At 42.6% G+C, this 22,497-nt stretch overlaps 1 protein-coding gene across 5 annotated transcripts in view; it reads left to right on the top strand.

Moving 5' to 3' along the window:
- Nucleotides 1-22,497, top strand: part of ush2a (Usher syndrome 2A (autosomal recessive, mild)) — a 504,765-nt gene that overhangs the window by 47,282 nt on the left and 434,986 nt on the right. For all 5 annotated transcript variants that reach the window (XM_052485995.1, XM_052485996.1, XM_052485997.1 and 2 more), the window contains exons 5-9: nt 4,389-4,452; nt 4,764-4,865; nt 5,087-5,279; nt 12,501-12,712; nt 16,768-16,989. In XM_052485995.1, coding sequence (XP_052341955.1) covers nt 4,389-4,452; nt 4,764-4,865; nt 5,087-5,279; nt 12,501-12,712; nt 16,768-16,989 — 793 coding nt within the window. The remainder of the gene's footprint in view (nt 1-4,388; nt 4,453-4,763; nt 4,866-5,086; nt 5,280-12,500; nt 12,713-16,767; nt 16,990-22,497) is intronic.

The raw sequence follows: 22,497 nt of genomic DNA on the forward strand, positions 1-22,497 counted from the left end.
CAGGTAATCAAATGGCTACCCGGACTATTTGCATTGTGTGCCCCCCTCCCACCCCTCTTTTTACGCTGCTGCTCCTCTCTGCTTATCTTATGTTGGCCAAGATCTCGCGATACATGGCCCCATCCATCCTCCCCTCAATACGGTGCAGTCGTCCTGTCCCCTTTGCAGAAAAGCATCCCCAAAGAATGATGTTTCCACCTCCATGCTTCATGGTTGGGATGGTACTCATCCTTCGTCTTCCTCCAAACACAGCGAGTGGAGTTTAGACCAAAAAGCTCTATTTTTGCCTTATCAGACCACATGACCTTCTCCCATTCCTCTTCTAGATCATCCAGATGGTCATTGACAAACAGCCGGGCCTGGACATGCGCTGGCTTGAGTAGGGGGACCTTGCGTGCGCTGCAGGATTTTAATCCATGACGGCATAGTGTGTTACTAATGGCTTTGTTTGAGACCTTGGTCCCAGCTCTCTTCAGGTCATTGACCAGGTCCTGCCATGTAGTTTTGGGCTGATCCCTCACCTTCCTCATGATCCTTGATGCCCCACGAGGTGAGATCTTGCATGGAGCCCCAGACCGAGAATGATTGACCGTCATCTTGAACTTCTTCCATTTTCTAATAATTGCGCCAACAGTTGTTGCCTTCTCACCAAGCTGCTTGCCTATTGTCCTGTGGCCCATCCCAGCCTTGTGTAGGTCTAACATTCTATCACTGATGTCCTTACACAGCTCTCTGGTCTTGGCCATTGTGGAGAGGTTGGAGTCTGTTTGATTGAGTGTGTGGACAGGTATCTTTTATACAGGTAATGAGTTCAAACAGGTGCAGTTAATACAGGTAATGAGTGGAGAACGGGAGGGCTTCTTAAAGAAAAACTAACAGGTCTGTGAGAGCCGGAATTCTTACTGGTTGGTCGGTGATCATATTTATGTCATGCAATAAAATGCAAATGAATTACTTAACCTGTTGCGACGAGCAATCCCGTATCCGGGAGCGTAATTATAGCCTCAAGCTCATTACCATAACGCAACGTTAACTATTCATGAAAATCGCAAATGAAATGAAATAAATATATTGGCTCACAAGCTTAGCCTTTTGTTAACAACACTGTCATCTCAGATTTTCAAAAAATCCTTTTCAACCATAGCTACACAAGCATTTGTGTAAGAGTATTGATAGCTAGCATAGCATTAAGCCTAGCATTCAGCAGGCAACATTTTCACAAAAACAAGAAAAGCATTCAAATAAAATAATTTACCTTTGAAGAACTTCGGATGTTTTCAATGAGGAGACTCTCAGTTAGATAGCAAATGTTCAATTTTTCCAAAAAGATTACTTGTGTAGGAAAAATCGCTCTGTTTTGTTCATCACGTTTGGCTAAGAAAACCCCCCGAAAATTCAGTCATTACAACGCAAACTTTTTTCCAAAATAACTCCATAATATCGACAGAAACATGGCAAACGTTGTTTAGAATCAATCCTCAAGGTGTTTTTCACATATCTATTCGATGATAAATCACTCATTGCAATTTGGTTTCTCCTCTGTTCAAAATGGAAAAATGCACGCACCTGGAGATTACGCAATAGTTTCGACGGAGGACACCGAGCGGACACCTGGTAAATGTAGTCTCTTATGGTCAATTTTCCAATGATATGCCTACAAATACATCACAATGCTGCAAACACCTTGGGGAAACGACAGAAAGTGTAGGCTCATTCCTTGCGCATTCACAGCCATATAAGGAGACATTGGAACACAGCGCCTCCAAAATCTGGCTCACTTCCTGTATGAAATTTCATCTTGGTTTCGCCTGTAGCATTAGTTCTGTGGCACTCACAGACAATATATTTGCAGTTTTGGAAACGTCAGAGTGTTTTCTTTCCAAAGCTGTCAATTTTGTGCATAGTCGAACATCATTTCGTGATAAAATATCTTGTTTAAAACGGGAACGTTTTTCATCCAAAAATGAAATACTGCCCCCAGAGGTTCAAGAGGTTAAAAATCATACAATGTGATCTTCTGGATTTTTGTTTTAGATTCCGTCTCTCACAGTTGAAGTGTACCTATGATAAAAAAATTACAGACCTCTACATGCTTTGTGAGTAGGAAAACCTGCAAAATCGGCAGTGTATCAAATATTTGTTCTATCCACTGTACATACTACCTCAATTGGGCCGATCAACCAGTGCTCCCGCACATTGGCTAACCGGGCTATCTGCATTGGGTCCCACCACCCGCCAACCCCTCTTTTACGCTACTGCTACTCTCTGTTCATCATATATGCATAGTCACTTTAACCATATCTACATGTACATACTACCTCAATCAGCCTGACTAACCGGTGTCTGTATGTAGCCTCACTACTTTTATAGCCTCGCTACTGTATATAGCCTGTCTTTTACTGTTGTTTTATTTCTTTACTAACCTATTGTTCAGCTAACACCCTTTTTTCACTATTGGTTAGAGCCTGTAAGTAAGCATTTCACTGTAATGTAGCCTGTTGTATTCGGCGCCCGTGACAAATAAACTTTGATGTGATTTGGAATTGACTTAAATTATGTCAATTAGCCCATCAGAAGCTTTTAAAGCCATGACATCATTTTCTGGAATTTTCCATGCTGTTTAAAGGCACAGTCAAATTAGTGTATGTTAACTTCAGACCCACTGGAATTGTGATACAGTGAATTATAAGTGAAATAATCTGTCTGTAAACAATTGTTGGAAAAATTAATTGAGAAATGCACAAAGTAGATGTCCTAACCAACTTGCCAAAGCTATAGTTTGTTCACAAGAAATTTGTGGAGTGGTTGAAAAACTAGTTTTAATGACTCCAACCTAAGTGTTTGTATACTCCCGACTTCCAACTGTATTTATCAACGAATTGGAGATGGCACTAGAACAGTCTGCAGAACCCTGCCTCCCCTTGCTAGACTCTGAAGTGAAATGTCTACTGTTTGTTGATGATCTGGTGCTTCTGTCCCCAACCAAGGAGGGCCTACAGCAGCACCTAGATCTTTTGCACAGATTCTGTCAAACCTGGGCCCTGACAGTAAAGCTCAGTAAGGCAAAAATACTGTTGTTCCAAAAAAAGTCTAGTTGCCAGGAACCACAAATACAAATTCTATCTAGACACCATTTCCCTAGAGCACACAAAAAACGATACATACCTTGGCCTAAACATCAGCACCACAGGTAACTTCCACAAAGCTGTGAACGATCTGAGAGACAAGGCAAGAAGGGCCTTCGATGCCATCATTAACTGTGTATCTCTATGGTTTATCTGACTGTTACCTGTGTGTCTCTATGGTTTCTCTGACTGTTAATTGTGTGTATCTATGGTTCCTCTGACTGTTAACTGTGTGTCTCTATGGTTTATCATGTTTAAACCTGTTACGGCTAGACGTTCCGCTAACTGTTATGGCTAGACGTTCGAGGGCTTTACGGCGAAAGCAGACCATGCGATTATCTGAGGAGACAGCACCCCATCATACAAACACATGAAAATCATATTTCAACCAAGGAAGTGTGACACAAAAGTCAGAAATAATGGATATATTTCATGCCTTCCCTTTGAAGATCTTCTGTTGGCACTCCAATATGTCCCAGAAACATCACAAATGGTCCTTTTGTTCGATAAATTGCTTTGTTATATCCCCAAAATGTCCATTATTTGGCACGTTTGATTCAGAAAAACACTGGTTCCAACTCGCCCAGCATGACTACAAAGTATATAATAAGTTACCTGTAAACTTGGTCCAAACATTTCAAAAAGCTTTCCCAATCCAACCTTAGGTATTTTAAAACGAAATAATCGATAAAAGTTAAGACGGAATATAATGTGTTCAATAGGAGATAAAATGAAAGTGGAGCGAGTTCCAGGTTGCAAGCACCAAACAAAAAGTACACTTGGCTTGACACTCAGAAAGGAAAGGGCTACCTCTTAATTTCTCAAAGGAAAAACATCAACCAATTTCTAAAGACTGTTGACATCTAGTGGAAGCCATAGGAACTGCAACCAGGTGCCTCATAAATCTAGTTCCCCATAGAAAACTAATTGAAAACACGGTGATCTCAATTTATTTTTGTCCTGGATGGTTTGTCCTGCCAAATAAGTTCTGTTATACTCACAGGCATGATTTTAACAGTTTTAGAAACTCTGGAGGGTTTTCTATCTAAATCTACAAATGATATGCATATCCTATCTTCTGGGCATGAGAAATAGGCAGTTTAATTTGGGCGCACTTTTCATCCGGTCATGAAAACACTGCCCCCTAGCCCAAAGAGGTTAACAGAGAATAAAGAGAAAGATAAGCTAGTCCACTGGTCACTATGGATCCAGCTGACTGTTTTCAATACACACCATTGACATCCCTCTCTTCATTCTCACCAGGGTCTGATCAATTCATGGGCAGGATGCAGGACTTCAGATTTTATCCCAACACACTGACGAACAGGTGAGAGGGAGGGAGAAAAGTAGGGATGTTTCATATGATTCCCTTTTCATTTTAATGTCATGTGTATAATATGGCTCAGTTGGTAGAGCATGGCGCCTGCACCGCAAGGTTCGTGGGTTTGATTCCTGGGGCCACCCACATGTAAAATGTATTCATGCATGTAAGTCGCTTTGGATAAAAGTGTCTGCATAATGGCTTATATATTAATACAGCAGTTCATAACATTTTCTTTTGCTGAATTATCTTTTGAGACTGATCCTGACACCATAGTGCATCTGGCTCACAACCTGATCCATTGTCTCCCCATACAGAGAGATAGTGAAGGTGTATTCAGGCTTCCTGCCCCCCCTCCACGCTCAGTCAGAGTGCCGTTGCCCCCCCAGTCACCCCAGAGTACACCCCCTAGTGGAGAGGTACTGTATATTGATGGATTGATTGATTGATTGATATACAGATGTATTAACTATTTAAGCTTCTATTTAACCAAGTAAGTGAACACAAAACTAATTCTCACTTGCATCACAACATATATACAAAATACAGCTACAACAACAGCCGCATCACAACTAAATCCACATCATGTCACAGTATCTCTCTAACAACAACAACAACAACATAACCCATCTCTGTCTAGGTACTGTATTCCCAACGCGGTGGAGGACACCACTAATAACCGTGTGTTGAGGCTCAACATGGACGCTCACCCTGTTAGCTATATCAATGACCAGGACATGGGTACAGCCTGGGTGTCCAACATACTAACTGGATCTGAGGACATGGACCAAGGGCTGACCATCACCATAGACCTAGTCAACGGGCAGTACCAGGTAATGTCTGTCTGTCCATCTGTCTGTGTGTATGAAAATATGTTTTTGTTTCTGTGTCTGTTTGGTTAGAATGGATTTAGCCTGTGGTTGAAGTACGCACAAATATCTAATAATCAAGATTAAACTGAGTCAGATGACCAAATATCTACATTCTAATCGAGATTAAACGGAGTAAGATGGCCAAATATCTACATTCTAATCGAGATTAAACGGAGTAAGATGGCCAAATATCTACATACTAATCAAGATTCAACTGAGTCAGATTACCAAAGTTGTACATAGTTGTTACAGCTAGAACTGTCAGTATTAGAGCTGTGTTTGAGTGTTAGGTAGAGCTGTGTTTGAGTGTTAGGTAGAGCTGTGTTTGAGTGTTAGGTAGAGCTGTGTTTGAGTGTTAGGTAGAGCTGTGTTTGAGTGTTAGGTAGAGCTGTGTTTGAGTGTTAGGTAGAGCTGTGTTTGAGTGTTAGGTAGAGCTGTGTTTGAGTGTTAGGTAGAGCTGTGTTTGAGTGTTAGGTAGAGCTATGTTTGAGTGTTAGGTAGAGCTGTGTTTGAGTGTTAGGTAGAGCTGTGTTTGAGTGTTAGGTAGAGCTGTGTTTGAGTGTTAGGTGGAGCTGTGTTTGAGTGTTAGGTAGAGCTGTGTTTGAGTGTTAGGTAGAGCTGTGTTTGAGTGTTGGGTAGAGCTGTGTTTGAGTGTTAGGTAAAGCTGTGTTTGAGTGTTAGGTAGAGCTGTGTTTATGTGTTAGGTAGAGCTGTGTTTGAGTGTTAGGTAGAGCTGTGTATGAGTGTTAGGTAAAGCTGTGTTTGAGTGTTAGGTAGAGCTGTGTTTATGTGTTAGGTAGAGCTGTGTTTGAGTGTTAGGTAGAGCTGCGTTTGAGTGTTGGGTAGAGCTGTGTTTGAGTGTTAGGTAGAGCTGTGTTTGTGTTAGGTAGAGCTGTGTTTGAGTGTTAGGTAGAGCTGTGTTTATGTGTTAGGTAGAGCTGTGTTTGAGTGTTAGGTAGAGCTGTGTTTGTGTTAGGTAGAGCTGTGTTTGAGTGTTAGGTAGAGCTGTGTTTGAGTGTTAGGTAGAGCTGTGTTTGAGTGTTAGGTAGAGCTGTGTTTGAGTGTTGGGTAGAGCTGTGTTTGAGTGTTAGGTAAAGCTGTGTTTGAGTGTTAGGTAGAGCTGTGTTTATGTGTTAGGTAGAGCTGTGTTTGAGTGTTAGGTAGAGCTGTGTTTGTGTGTTACATAGATCTGTGAGGTTAAGACAGCACAGAAGGCTATCTGTCTCCCTGCACCTGTAGTGTGTGTGTTTGTGAGGTGATCTTCAGACAGAGGAAAGCTGAGACAGAGGCTCCATCTCCCTCTGTGTCAAACACAACAAAACTCTTTACAGAGAGAGGGACAAGGAGGGGGGGTGTGTGTGTGTGTGTTGGATTTGGGGCTGTTCTGTCTCGAAGAGTGTGTGTGCTTGCATCTGTGTGTGTGCCCATGCGTGAGTAAGCATGCATCTGTGTGTGTGCACATGCGTGAGTAAGCATGCATCTGTGTGTGCGCTTGCATCTGTGTGTGTGAGAATAAAGCAGTGCAGCTCAGTAGACTCCATGATGTGTGTGTCAGTGTCCCAGTCCAGACTGTTGCTGTGGGGATAGTAGACAGGGCTGTTTATTCTCTCCCTGTGTGACTGACTGGCACACACACACACAGCCATGTACCGTACACACATTTGTCTGGGTAGCCATTGGATTAGCTGTTCAGGAGTTGTATGGCTTGGGGGTAGAAGCTGTTTAGGAGCCTTTTGGACTCGGTGCTCCGGTACCGCTTGCCGTGCGGTAGCAGAGAGTCTATGACTAGGGTGGCTGGAGTCTTTGATGATTTTTAGGGCCTTCCTCTGACACTGCCTGGTATAGAGGTCCTGAATGGCAGGAAGCTTGGCCCCAGTGATGTACTGGGCCGTATGCACTACCCTCTGTAGTGCCTTGCAGTGGAGGCCGAGCAGTTGCCATACCAGGCAGTGATGCAACCCGTCAGGATGCTCTCGATGGTGCAGCTATAAAATCTTTTGAGGATCCGAGGATCCATGCCAAATCTTCTCAGTCTCCTGAGGGGGAATAGGTTTTGTTATATTCTCTCTCTGTGCTTTGGCTCCAACAATAAGTACCTTGGCCTTGTCTTGATTTAGCTAGAGGAAGATGTGAGATGTCCAAGTATTTAAATCACTACTATAATCTAATAATTTATCCGTGTAGCTAAAATCCTCTGGCGACACAGAAATGCAAAGTTGTTTATCATCTGCGTAGCAGTGCAAATCAATGCTATTCTTTCTGATAATGCTGCGAACGGGTAACATATATAAACTGAACAGTACCGGACCCAAAATCAAACCTTGTGGAATGCCACATGTGATATATATTGTCTTTGAGTTATGTTCACCAAGGGTGACACACAACTCTTGACCAGTTTAATAAGTCCGAAACCAATTTAGAACTGGACCGGAGAGGCCAACCCACATCTCCAGTTTGTCCAGAAGGACATCATGGTCAACAGTGTTGAATGCAGCACTTAAATCCAAGAATACAAGGACAGACATCTGTTTGGCATCTGTGTTGGCTCTAAGATCATTTAAGGCTGTCTCTGTTCTGGGCACGAAAACCAGATTGGAATTTTTCCTAAAATACAGTTGACACTTACAAAATCATTACGTTTGAAAACCAATTTCTCCAGAATTTTGCTTAAGAATGGAAGGTTGGAAATTGGTTGAAAATTGCTAAGAGCTGAAGAATCTAGATGACTTTTCTTCAGAAGGGGTTTCACCATAGCAGTTTTTAGTGCAGTGGGGAAAGTGCCTGTGAACAGGGAGTGATTAACAATAGCTTGCATTTCTTCAGATATGCAATTAAAAACTGTTTTGAAGAATGTGGTGGGGATAGGATGGAGAAGCCAGGTAGAAGGCTTAAGTCGTGATATCACTTTCCTGAGCATGTCTGTGTCAACCAGGGAAAATAACTCCATAGTGCCTTTGCGTGGTAGGCTAGGGCACATATCATCAAACATCTCATCAGGTCTTGCTTTACTGATACCCAGCCTAATGTTGGTCTAATCTTATCTCTGAAATATGCGGCAAACTCATCACATTTATATGTGGAGGAAGGTTCACATAGGTTTGCAGGGGTAGGATTTATCAGGCCATCAATGGTCGAGAAGAGCACTCTGGAATTTTTATTCTGATTAGTAGTGATCAAGTTAGAAAAATGAGCCCGTCTGGCATTTCTAATTGCCTTGTTATATATTCCAAGTTGCTCTCTCAGAATATCATAATGGACCTGCAACTTTGACTTTCTCCACTTCTGCTTTGCCTTTCTGCAATTTATCTTTAATTGATTAGTTTCCTAACTCATCCAAGGGGTTCTCTGTTTGAATGTGGCCTTTTTAATCTTTTCTGGAGCTATGGCATCAATGGTTGCCCTTAATTTGCTATTAAAGTTATCAACTAGATCATCACAAGAGGAAGGCAGAATAGGTGGTGGAGTATTGTTCCGACACTCAATAAAATCTGTAGCAACTTCAGAGGTCAGATAGTGTCTTAATAATGCTTTCAGTTCTACCCTGTGCTTTGGGCAACAAGGTAGTAAAGAATACAGAGTGGTGATCAGATAAAGCTACAACAGAGGATGTGTCTATAGAAAGCCCCTTGGTAATAACCAGGTCCAGAGTATGGCCATGGTTATGGGTGGGCCCAGTAACATGTTGAATGAAGTCCATAGAGCTCAAAATATTTTATTTTATTTTCTTATTATTATTATTTGTGCACCAGGGCCTCCCACTCCTCTTTCTATTCTGGTTAGTGCCAGTTTGCGCTGTTCTGTGAAGGGAGTAGTACACAGCGTTGTACGAGATCTACAGTTTCATGTCAATTTCTCGCATGGAATAGCCTTAATTTCTCAGAACAAGAATAGACTGATGAGTTTCAGGAGAAAGTTGGTTGTTTCTGGCCATTTTGAGCCTGTAATCAATCCGACAAATGCTGATGCTCCAGATACTCAACTAGTCTAAAGAAGGACAGTTTTATTGCTTCTTTAATTAATCAGGACAACAGTTGTCAGCTCTGCTAACATATTTGCAAAAGTGTTTTCTAATGATCAATTAGGATTTTAAAATTATACACTTGGATTAGCTAACACAACGTGCCATTGGAACACAGGGGTGATGGTATAATAATGATAATGGCCCTCTGTACACTTTTGTAGATATTTCATAAAAAAAACAGCCATTTCAGCTACAATAGTAATTTACAACATTAACAATATAACACTGTATTTCTGATCAATTTGATGTTAATTTAATGGACAATTGTTTTTGTTTCTTTCAAAAACAAGGACATTTCTAAGTGACCCCAAACTTTTGAACGGTAGTGTACATATAAATACACAGAGCTCCAAAGATTAATAAATTCAATGGCCTTGGAGTCAGTCTCTTTGTCAACATGAATATTACAATCGCTCAACACTAGCCAGAAGCTAGCCAGTTTACTGGCTAAAGTTAGTATTCAGCTAACCACGGTAGGTGGTCATCAGCTATCCTTTAGCTTAAAAAGCTATCGCCAGTTTTGTACAACGCGACTCAGACCAGAGCATACCGGACCTATTTTCTCTCCATATCCCCGGATTTCTACCGCAAGCTCTGGACATTTACACCTGGATCTTGCAGCTAGCTAGCTGCTATCCGAGTGACTATTGGCTTACATCGGTCCCGGAGCAAACATCAATTATTCCGGAGCTAGCCAGCTGAAGAGTTCCATCAGCCACTCCTGAGCTACAATCACCTATCCGGACCCGTTTTACTGCCGATGCGGAGCCCCTCCGGGCCTTCACGACTGGACTTCCGACGTTATCTTCCTGAGGGAGTTATCCAACTGGCCCCTCCGTCGTGACGTTACCTGAACGACCATCTGCAGCCCGCTAATCGATAGCTGTCTTATCGGCTGCTATCTGAATAGGTCTATCGGACAATTTTTTGGGGTCACTATAACTATATCTATTTTGCCATTTGGATTGGTCCCCTCTACCACACGGGACACCACTAATCTACCGACGGAAACGCATGAGGTGGCTAAAAACAGACCTCTATCCTCTGCCAGTTTGCTACCGATGGCCCGGCGAGCTGTCTGAATCGTTGTGACCCCAACCAACCTCACTACTCACTACTCACTGTAAAAGCACCATATTCAATGAGTGTGGGCCACTTTGCCCCTGGGTCATCTGCCTCGAGGTAACCAATAGAATAACAACCAAATTATTAATATATCCACATTTTCTGACAGTCTCCAATCTATCAGAATGTTAGGAGATAAACGTTTGTATAAACTCACAAGAAGGCAGAGTTAAAGGAACATAAATTAGGTTAATCACAATAACCAAAATGCCATTTCTAGAGGAGTTGATATGGTTTCCAAGTCTTCTGTTGCTCATTCTGACCGGGAGGACTGGAGCACTACCAGACACTGTCCGTCAGTCTCTAAAACAGTTTGGGATGTTGCTGGAACTAATCCTGGAATCCCTCCTGTTAGGGTGAATCCGTCTCATTTAAAAAGTGCTGGTTGCTCCCACAGCAAATCAAAGTTGTCACAAAAAGAGACATTCCTGTTGTTGCAAAGTTTCTTCAGGTACTCGTTCAGGGCAAAGAGTCGTCTGAAACATTCCGAACCCTTTTGGTAGCACGGGAGGGGGCCAGAGATAATTATTTTCTTCTCTGTGCTAGCGTGGGTGTTACATTTTTTTTGTAGTCCTCTGTCAGTTCTTCAGATTGCCTAAAACGAAGGACGTTAAAACTTACTTGAGTGATGATGGTGTCAATATTGGAGTAGTTGACCAGAACCATGGGCAGGAGGGAGTTGATGTCATGGACACGGACTCCTGGGTGACAGTGGATCTTGGTATGTCCACAGATCGTAGGCAGGCCAAATATCTCACCATCAAGCTGCCCACAATGATGGTGTTCTTGATGGAATCCGATGGGGGAGGGTGCCACTGGGCGGCCGCTGGCTGTTGGTATACACCCAGGATCCGTGCTGCCTCCAAGGGCTCAAGCGGGGTAAACCTGTTTGATTGCTGGATCGAATCTTCTCGGATAGATGGAGGGTGGCCAAACTGCCTCCCCAATCTCCTACGCCTTTGAGTGTCCAATCTCACATGGGCTGCAGAGTTCAGCTTAAAATCTGTCCGTAGGATTGGGACAGATCAACTTCGCCCGACTCATTGACAGCTTTGTTATAGGAGGCCTTTGAAACTGAGATTGGGTTTGCCTGGATTACAGCAAGGTTGGTGCACTTAGAAAGCAGGTTATCCTTTTCTCGCAGCCGAGCTAGCAGCCGGAGGATCTCTTCCCTAAGCTGCTTGATGGTGGGGCTTTTTTCATTGAGATTATCTACAGATATCATATCCAAGGCTAATTGTATTTCATTGCAGTTCGTGTGATTGAGAACTATTCAAAAGTAATCAAATCAAATAAAATGTTATTGGTCAAGTACGCATTTAGCAGATGTTATTGCGGGTGTAGCGATATGCTTGTGTTCCTAGCTCCAACAGTGCAGTAATATCTAACAAGTAATATCTAACAATTTCACAACAATACACACAATGCAATCAATACACACAAATCTAAAGTAAGGAACGGAATTAAGTATATGTAGACTAAAATACAGTCGAATAGAATAGAATACAGTATATACATATGAGATGAGTAATGCAAAATATGTAAACATTATTAAAGTGACTAGTGTTCCATTATTAAAGTGGCCAGTCATTTCAAGTCTATGTATATAGGGCAGCAGCCTCTAAAGTGCTAGTGAAGTATCAGAATGCCTTGCGACAGGAAATGAGAACAAGAATTTGTTAAAAAAAATGATTAGCCATGTTATGCGCTGGCTAGCTACCAACCTTTCTTAAATGATTGAATTCACTTGAATAACCTTTCGTCTCATAACTGATGTTCTGAGTCATAACATTGAAACATTGTTAATCTATAATGAATAAGTCAATGGATATTCACAGGTAGCAACATGGCGTCCGGCTCTAAAGTTGGCCCAACTATTATTCTATTTTCAGATCTTCCATAGTTTATTTCCTGGTCTATGACTATCTCTGCAACTAACAAGACCAGCAAGAACCCTATAATGTTGTTCTTATTCAGCCTCAGAACGACAGTGTGGACGTGTGTCATTAATGGCTGTGTGTCGTGTCTGTTTGTAGGTGTTCTATGTGATCCTGCAGTTGGTCAGTCCCCAGCCAGAGGCCTTGCACATCCAGAGGAGCTGCAGTAACAGCAGCAGCAGTAACAGTAGCAGTGTAGAAACAGAATGGCTAGACTGGCAGTACATGGCCAGAGACTGCAGCCTGTTTGGTCTGCAGAACAATGGACCCCTGCTCAGACCAGACTCTGTCAATTGTCTACAGTTCCCCAGGTAAGGAGACGCTCAACACAAAGCCCACACTTCTTTATCCTTATCAGAGATGGTCATTACTGAGGGTTTATCAGAGATATCCTTTACTGAGGGTTTATCAGAGATATCCATTACTGAGGGTTTATCAGCGATATCCATTACTGAGGGTTTATCAGAGGTAGTCATTACTGAGGGTTTATCAGAGATAGTCATTACTGAGGGTTTATCAGAGATAGCAATGAACTTTTTCTAAAAATGTTTGAGAGGAATGGAAGATTCGATATAGGCCGATAGTTTTAAAAATATTTTCTGGGTCAAGGTTTGGCTTTTTCAAGAGAGGCTTTATGACTGCAAATTTTAGTGATTTTGGTACACATCCGGTGGCTAGAGAGCTGTTTATTATGTTCAACATAGGATGGCCAAGCACAGGAAGCAGCTCTCAGTTGGAATAGGGTCCAGTATGCAGCTTGAAGGTTTAGAGGCCATGATTATTTTCATCAACCCTCAGTACTGAGGATTTATCAGAGATATCCATTACTGAGGGTTTATCAGAGATATCCATTACTGAGGGTTTATCAGAGATATCCATTACTGAGGGTTTATCAGAGATAGTCATTACTAACGGTTTATCAGAGATATCCATTACCGAGGGTTTATCAGAGATATCCATTACTGAGGGTTTATCAGAGGTAGTCATTACTGAGGGTTGATCAGCGATAGTCATTACTGAGGGTTTATCAGAGATATCCATTACTGAGGGTTTATCAGAGATATCCATTACCGAGGGTTTATCAGAGATATCCATTACTGAGGGTTTATCAGAGGTAGTCATTACTGAGGGTTGATCAGCGATAGTCATTACTGAGGGTTTATCAGAGATATCCATTACTGAGGGTTTATCAGAGCTCGATTACTGAGGGTTTATCAGAGATATCCATTACTGAGGGTTTATCAGAGATAGTCATTACTAACGGTTTATCAGAGATATCCATTACCGAGGGTTTATCAGAGATATCCATTACTGAGGGTTTATCAGAGGTAGTCATTACTGAGGGTTGATCAGCGATAGTCATTACTGAGGGTTTATCAGAGATATCCATTACTGAGGGTTTATCAGAGCTCGATTACTGAGGGTTTATAAGAGATATCCATTACTGAGGGTTTACCAGAGATCGATTACTGAGGGTTTATCCGAGATAGTCATTACTGAGGGTTTATCAGAGATATCCATTACTGAGGGTTTATCAGAGCTCGATTACTGAGGGTTTATCAGAGGTAGTCATTACTGAGGGTTGATCAGCGATAGTCATTACTGAGGGTTTATCCGAGATAGTCATTACTGAGGGTTTATCAGAGATATCCATTACTGAGGGTTTATCAGAGATAGTCATTACTGAGGGTTTATCAGAGATATCCATTACCGAGGGTTTATCAGAGATATCCATTACCGAGGGTTTATCAGAGGTAGTCATTACTGAGGGTTGATCAGCGATAGTCATTACTGAGGGTTTATCCGAGATAGTCATTACTGAGGGTTTATCAGAGATATCCATTACTGAGGGTTTATCAGAGATAGTCATTACTGAGGGTTTATCAGAGATATCCATTACTGAGGGTTTATCAGCGATAGTCATTACTGAGGGTTTATCAGAGATATCCATTACTGAGGGTTTATCAGAGATATCCGTTACTGAGGGTTTATCAGAGATATCCATTACTGAGGGTTTATCAGAGATAGTCATTACTGAGGGTTTATCAGAGATAGTCATTACTGAGGGTTTTTCAGAGATCGATTACTGAGGGTTTTTCAGAGATATCCATTACTGAGGGTTTATCAGAGAAATCCATTACTGAGGGTTTTCAGAGATAGTCATTACTGAGGGTTTATCAGAGAAATCCATTACTGAGGGTTTTCAGAGATAGTCATTACTGAGGGTTTTCAGAGATATCCATTACTGAGGGTTTATCAGAGAAATCCATTACTGAGGGTTTTCAGAGATATCCATTACTGAGGGTTTTCAGAGATAGCTTTGAGGGCTTTGAAAGCCTTTGGTCTCTGCATCACACTTTTTGTGAGTGCGAGTGTGTGTGTCTAGAGGGGGTCTTCAGGTGATTGTGTTTAGAGCAGATGCTTAGCACCAAGTGGCTCAATATTTAAACACTCAAAACAGGGAGACAGGTGCACCTAGGTGACAGAAGGGAAGAGAGACTGGGTAAGCTAGGTGACAGAAGGGAAGAGAGACTGGGTAAGCTTGGTGACAGATGGGAAGAGAGACTGGGTAAGCTAGGTGACAGAAGGGGAGAGAGACTGGTCAAGCTAGGTGACAGATGGGAAGAGAGACTGGGTAAGCTAGGTGACAGAAGGGGAGAGAGACTGGTCAAGCTAGGTGACAGAAGGGAAGAGAGACTGGGTAAGCTTGGTGACAAGAAGGGAAGAGAGACTGGGTAAGCTAGGTGACAGAAGGGAAGAGAGACTGGGTAAGCTAGGTGACAGAAGGGAAGAGAGACTGGGTAAGCTTGGTGACAGATGGGAAGAGAGACTGGGTAAGCTAGGTGACAGAAGGGGAGAGAGACTGGTCAAGCTAGGTGACAGAAGGGAAGAGAGACTGGGTAAGCTTGGTGACAAGAAGGGAAGAGAGACTGGGTAAGCTAGGTGACAGAAGGGAAGAGAGACTGGGTAAGCTAGGTGACAGATGGGAAGAGAGACTGGGTAAGCTAGGTGACAGAAGGGAAGAGAGACTGGGTAAGCTAGGTGACAGAAGGGAAGAGAGACTGGGTAAGCTAGGTGACAGAAGGGAAGAGAGACTGGGTAAGCTAGGTGACAGATGGGAAGAGAGACTGGGTAAGCTAGGTGACAGAAGGGAAGAGAGACTGGGTAAGCTAGGTGACAGAAGGGAAGAGAGACTGGGTAAGCTAGGTGACAGATGGGAAGAGAGACTGGGTAAGCTAGGTGACAGATGGGAAGAGAGACTGGGTAAGCTAGGTGACAGAAGGGAAGAGAGACTGGGTAAGCTAGGTGACAGAAGGGAAGAGAGACTGGGTAAGCTAGGTGACAGAAGGGAAGAGAGACTGGTCAAGCTAGGTGACAAGAAGGGAAGAGAGACTGGGTAAGCTAGGTGACAGATGGGAAGAGAGACTGGGTAAGCTAGGTGACAGAAGGGAAGAGAGACTGGGTAAGCTAGGTGACAGAAGGGAAGAGAGACTGGGTAAGCTAGGTGACAGATGGGAAGAGAGACTGGGTAAGCTAGGTGACAGAAGGGAAGAGAGACTGGGTAAGCTCGGTGACAGAAGGGAAGAGAGACTGGTCAAGCTAGGTGACAAGAAGGGAAGAGAGACTGGGTAAGCTAGGTGACAGAAGGGAAGAGAGACTGGGTAAGCTAGGTGACAGAAGGGAAGAGAGACTGGTCAAGCTAGGTGACAAGAAGGGAAGAGAGACTGGTCAAGCTAGGTGACAGAAGGGAAGAGAGACTGGTCAAGCTAGGTGACAGAAGGGAAGAGAGACTGGGTAAGCTAGGTGACAAGAAGGGAGTGGTTAACTGAAAACAACTATTTGACAACTAAGTCGGTTAAAAGATTTTGTGTTTTTTCTTCTTCTGTGAGCTCAATGTGCACATTGCACCGTTTCTCTAGAGATAAATCAGAACCAGCCTGAAGAGCGCTTCTACTTGTCCAGTCTGTTACTTTTATGCCTGCTACAGAAGAGGTAGAAGAGTGCACAATTCTGAGACAGCCTAGCTCTATAGAGATGAGTTGATGACTTGGAATGAAATAATCAAGTCATCAAATAAAACAAATGTAATATACGGCATCAACTGAAATATGTGATTGAAGTAAAGTGAATAAATGCTGGTTAATAAGTGATAATCAGTAATGGACAGTCACTACTATTATGGGACTTTTAGAAATGGTTTTATTCTGTGTTGTTACATTATTCAACCCAAATAATCAGAACCAAAATCGAAAACGTGATTAGTTTTTAATAATCGAACCCGAAACCAAACCGACGTCCAAAAGCACCAATCTCTCAACAAATACACACACACACACTGTTGTTGACTTTGTCCTCTATGTTTCAGTGATGTCCCATACTCCCAAGGTAACATCACCTTCAGTATGTTGACTCCAGAGCCCAACCTGCGTCCAGGCTACAACGACTTCTATAACACCCCTGCCCTGCAGCAGATGGTTCAGGCCACCCGGGTCAGGATCCACCTGAGTGGACAGTACCACACGCAAAATACAGGGGTGCCCCAACGCCACCGCTACTACGGTGTCAATGAGATCACCATCAGTGGAAGGTGAGAGACATAGAGACTATTTAAGCTTGTTATGAACTGTTATGCAGTTATTGATTTATATTGGTGGGGTCAGGTCTGATCAGGTTTTCACAAAGCGTCTCAGAGTAGGATTGCTGGTACAGGCCCGGGGCTTTGGAGATATACACACCTGGTGGACATGTTTAGTATTTCAATCACAGAAATAAAGCTACATTAAAACCAGGAGAGTGAAACAAAGAGAGTGAATGACTAATGGAAATACAGTCACTAAGGCCTAAGGTCACAGTCACAAGTTAACAGTGGTCCTGACACATCATCTACACAGGCTGTTATTAGGAACTTTATTCACATTGCCATAATTCTTCAATAATTACACCATCACACAGTTGATGATTGAAGGGACAGCCTTTCTCTGAATAAGGGAGTTTGTGTGTGTGTGTGCGCGCGCATGTGTGTGCGCACGTGTATGTGTGTGTGTGTGCCTGTGTGTGTGTTTGTTGCCATGACAGTTTCATGTGGCCGTCTCTGGCAGGGCTAGAGGTCAGGGGTTGAAGCTAAGGACCCCTGGCTTCCTGTCCCTTCAGATGCCTGTGTCATATTAGTGTGTTATTAACCACTCTGAATGGGGCAACATTAGCACAGGTCATGTCCACACACACAGACACACACACCCTGTATGTCTAGTGTGAGTTAGACCAGTGGTTCCCAACCAGGGATACTAGGACCCCTGAGGGTACTTGCCCTATCCAAGACTCATGAGACCGTAGGCTTACTGGTAAAATGCAAATGAGGGGTACTTCAGGGCAAAATTCAGTTGGTGGTACAGGAACTGAAAAAGGTTTGGAACCACTGAGATAGACAGCAGTGCATTGTCAGCTGTCAGGGAAACTTAGTTCAGGCTTCTAATGTATTCGGGCCACTACAAGCACTCAATCTGTATTGCGCTTTTCTTTTCTCTCCTCTTCTCTTTAGCCAGGCTTTAGTGTTTCCTGTCTCTCCAGAGGCACAGACATCTTGTTATAGTCCTGTATACATCTCGTCATTAAACACCCTCCACTCTTATGACTAATTAATGACTAATTATGTCATTATAAAGAAGACAGTAATGTTAGTCTCCCCCTCCTCTCTCTCTCTCCCTCTGTCTCTCGCTCCCTCTCTTCTCTCTCTATATCTCTGGAATAAGCTTCTGTAATTAAGGGCAGGTTACAGTGAAGAGGGAAGGAGAATTATACACGCTCAAATCTCATCATTGCTAATTTCTTCAGAGGCATCCCAACCCACACCCTCCTCACACTTCTATCGCTCTCTCTCTCTCTCTCTCTCTCTCTCTCTCTCTCTCTCTCTCTCTCTCTCTCTGTCTCTCTCTCTCTCTCTCTCTCTCTCTCTCTCTCTCTCTCTCTCTCTCTCTCTCTCTCTCTCTCTCTCTCTCTCTCTCTCTCTCTCTCTCTCTCTCAGTCTCTCTCTGTCTCTCTCTCTCTCTCTCAATTCAATTCAAGGGGCTTTATTGGCATGGGAAACATGTGTTAACATTGCCAAAGCAAGTGGGGTAGATAATATATAAAGTGAATATATAAAGTTAAATAAACAATAAAAAGTAACAGTAAACATTACACATACAGAAGTTTCAAAACAATAAAGACATTACAAATGTCATATTATATATATATATACAGTGTTTTAACAATGTACAAATGGTAAAGGACACAAGATAAAAATAAATAAGCATAAATATGGGTTTTTATTTACAATGGTGTGTGTTCTTCACTGGTTGCCCTTTTCTCGTGGCAACAGGTCACAAATCTTGCTGCTGTGATGGCACACTGGAATTTCACCCAGTAGATATGGGAGTTTTTCCAAATTGGATTTGTTTTCGAATTCTTTGTGGATCTGTGTAATCTGAGGGAAATATGTCTCTCTAATATGGTCATACATTGGGCAGGAGGTTAGGAAGTGCAGCTCAGTTTCGACCTCATTTTGTGGGCAGTGAGCACATAGCCTGTCTTCTCTTGAGAGCCATGTCTGCCTACGGCGGCCTTTCTCAATAGCAAGGCTATGCTCACTGAGTCTGTACATAGTCAAAGCTTTCCTTAATTTTGGGTCAGTCACAGTGGTCAGGTATTCTGCCGCTGTGTACTCTCTGTGTGGGGCCAAATCTCTCTCTCTCTCTGTCTCTCTCTGTCTCATCTCCCTCTCCCTGTGTCCCTCTCTCTGAGGTGTTCAGGCTTGTTGAGGAGACAAAGATTAATAATGTAACAAAAAAAATAGGAACTGAGTCAGAGTTAGAGTTACACGGAACCCACCCCGGCTGTGCCGAATCGTTTCTAGTCATCTCTCCTCCTTCCAGGCCTTTTCTTCTCTTGACTTTATATTGCGATTGGCAACTTTCATAAATTAGGTGCATTACCACCACCGACCTCGTTCGTCTTTCAGTCACCCACGTGGGTATAACCAATGAGAAGATGGCACGTGGGTACCTGCTTCTATAAACCAATGAGGAGATGGGAGAGGCAGGACTTGTAGCGCAATATGCGTCACATGTAGAAGTGACTTCTATTTTAGCCCTTAGCAAAGCAGACGCTCGTTGGTGCACACAAGCAGTGTGGCTGCAATAATTTAATAATATAGATTTCTAAATTTATTTTACGAGCGGTGTAGTCAGTAGAATACGCAAGTGCAGTTGACATTTTTTAAATTTTGTTGTTGGTCACTGACAGTCACTCAATGAGCCCATGTCAGATAAAACAAATGTAGATTGATAAGTTAGTCTTGCAGCCAGCTATCTAAACTTGTAGTAATCATGGGCCCCCATTGATTTTGTTACATACTCTCGCTCAGATATCATATTAAAAACATTTCTCCACCTAATGTCAAAATCTGTAGAATTGCAGGAAATTTCCTCTAAAACATATATTTTTTCTCTCCACTCTCAAGAGGGGGGCCGCTAACATGTTTTGCTCTGTCTGCAGGTGTGGATGTGGGTACCAGACCCGTGAGCCACTGCGGCTCCTCATTATGAGTTCAGATTTTTTTGTGGCCCCTACCCCCATCAAAACTGCCCATCCCTGGTTTAGGAGAATGGGATTTCAGACCCTACTGTACTATAGTTGGCCCCCTCCCTGGTTTAGGAGAATGGGATTTCAGACCCTACTGTACTATAGTTGGCCCCCTCCCTGGTTTAGGAGAATGGGATTTCAGATCCTACTGTACTATAGTTGGCCCCCCTCCCTGTGTTTAGGAGAATGGGATTTCAGACCCTACTGTACTATAGTTGGCCCCCTCCCTGGTTTAGGAGAATGGGATTTCAGATCCTACTGTACTATAGTTGGCCCCCTCCCTGTGTTTAGGAGAATGGGATTTCAGACCCTACTGTACTATAGTTGGCCCCCTCCCTGGTTTAGGAGAATGGGATTTCAGACCCTACTGTACTATAGTTGGCCCCCCTCCCTGTGTTTAGGAGAATGGGATTTCAGACCCTACTGTACTATAGTTGGCCCCCTCCCTGGTTTAGCTGTGTGGAGTTTCTGTGTGCAACAATGCATGTTAACATGTTTAAAATCAAAAGAAAGGCCTTACGAACCAGTAGCCTCACGGCTTGCAACACCTTTTGGTAACATGATACCTCGGCAGTCCAATGTTCACAAGGGGGTGATAGCAGAGATGCTTCTGTTGTTGTCTTCCCATTTTAGGTAGGCAAAGAAGAATCACATTGAAAACATCACCACTGTGAGCTAATTTGAAAGAAAACCAACTGCATATTTAAATAATAGCTAGGCCTACATGTAATGAAAGTTTAGGTTTAATTTACATGACCTCATTTTGTGCCTGCCAGTAGGCTATAGGTTACTCCGCTAGCAGCTGGCTAGCTAGCTCGCTAAAAACAGCAAGCAAACTAGCCTTTTATCTACCCACACCTCCCCCAAGTGAAATAATACCATTTATAAATACAAATAGAATGTCTTCACATCACAGAGAAAAGGCTCATGGCTACCAGTTGTTTTTACTGTGTAGCAGTAGTTATTACTTTTCAACAAAGTACCTTTTGGGGGTATTCTAATAAGGCTACAATGTTGTTTGGTTTATTGTTTGAACAGTCGCTGAGATTATATTTGGTTACCAATGCTACTTTGATGCATGGCCTATAGATCAGATCACTGGCCCCATGGCTCTGCAAGGAATAATACAGCGCGTCTCAATTTTCAGGGAGCACAGAAGTACATTGAATGCCGGAGCGTATTACAAGGAGCTGCCATTTTTGTGGCAAAATCTACTGTCTCCGTAGAGTGTGTAGACCCTTTAATTGGCAGTACCTGATGTGCTTATCAACCAGGCTCAGCACCTGGACACGGTTGCTGCTGCACCCTGGGGGAATGGAGGGTTGAAGTGGTAGTGAGCTGTAGTGTGTTGTCTAAACTACCTAACCTATACCCTAACACCGGTTGAAGGATTCTCAAAATTCCCGATTCTCTCCTGATTCCAGGAATATTCCAACCGGAATTTTTGGAAAATCTGGGGATTTTAGGTTACCGGAATTTTGCGACCCTTTTACATGTTAGAGTTTGTGGAGATTCCTCTTGGTTCTTGTCTGGAAATAAAGCACGTGGGGGGGATGCTACATGTTAGAGATGTTTGTGGAGATTAGGTTCCTGTCTGGAAATAAAGCACGTGGGGGGGATGCTTTTAAGCACCTCTCTATTCAGATGATATTACCCTCAATACCTTGAGAAGAAGGTGGGATGAGATAGAGGAAAGAGACAGCATCTTAATGTCTGTATGAATAATTCATGTGGTGACCTGAGAGAGAGAGAGAGAGAGAGAGAGAGAGAGAGAGAGAGAGAGAGAGAGAGAGAGAGAGTCACGTGTTAACATTGACATGGGTAACAAGTGTTTACATTGACATGGGTAACAAGTGTTTACATTGACATGGGTAACATGTGTTTACATTGACATGGGTAACAAGTGTTTACATTGACATGGGTAACAAGTGTTTACATTGACATGGGTAACAAGTGTTTACATTGACATGGGTAACAAGTGTTTACATTGACATGGGTAACAAGTGTTTACATTGACATGGGTAACAAGTGTTTACATTGACATGGGTAACAAGTGTTTACATTGACATGGGTAACAAGTGTTTACATTGACATGGGTAACAAGTGTTTACATTGACATGGGTAACATGTGTTTACATTGACATGGGTAACAAGTGTTTACATTGACAAAGAAAGTGATGTGGATAATAAACAAAAGTGAAATAAACGATACAAATTAACAGTAAGCATTACACAAAAGTTTCAAAAGAATAAATACATTTCAAATGTCATATTATGGCTATGTACGGTGTTATAATGATGTGCAAATAGTAAAGTACAAAAGGGGAAATAAAGAAACATAAATGTGGGTTGTATTTATAATGGTGTTTGTTCTTCTCTGGTTGCCCTTTTCTTGTGGCAACGGGTCACACATCTTGCTGCTGTGATGTCACACTGTGGTATTTCACCCAATAGATATGGAAGTTTATTAAAATTG

Source organism: Oncorhynchus keta, chromosome 29, assembly GCF_023373465.1.
Source record: "Oncorhynchus keta strain PuntledgeMale-10-30-2019 chromosome 29, Oket_V2, whole genome shotgun sequence".
NCBI classification, from domain to species: domain Eukaryota; kingdom Metazoa; phylum Chordata; class Actinopteri; order Salmoniformes; family Salmonidae; genus Oncorhynchus; species Oncorhynchus keta.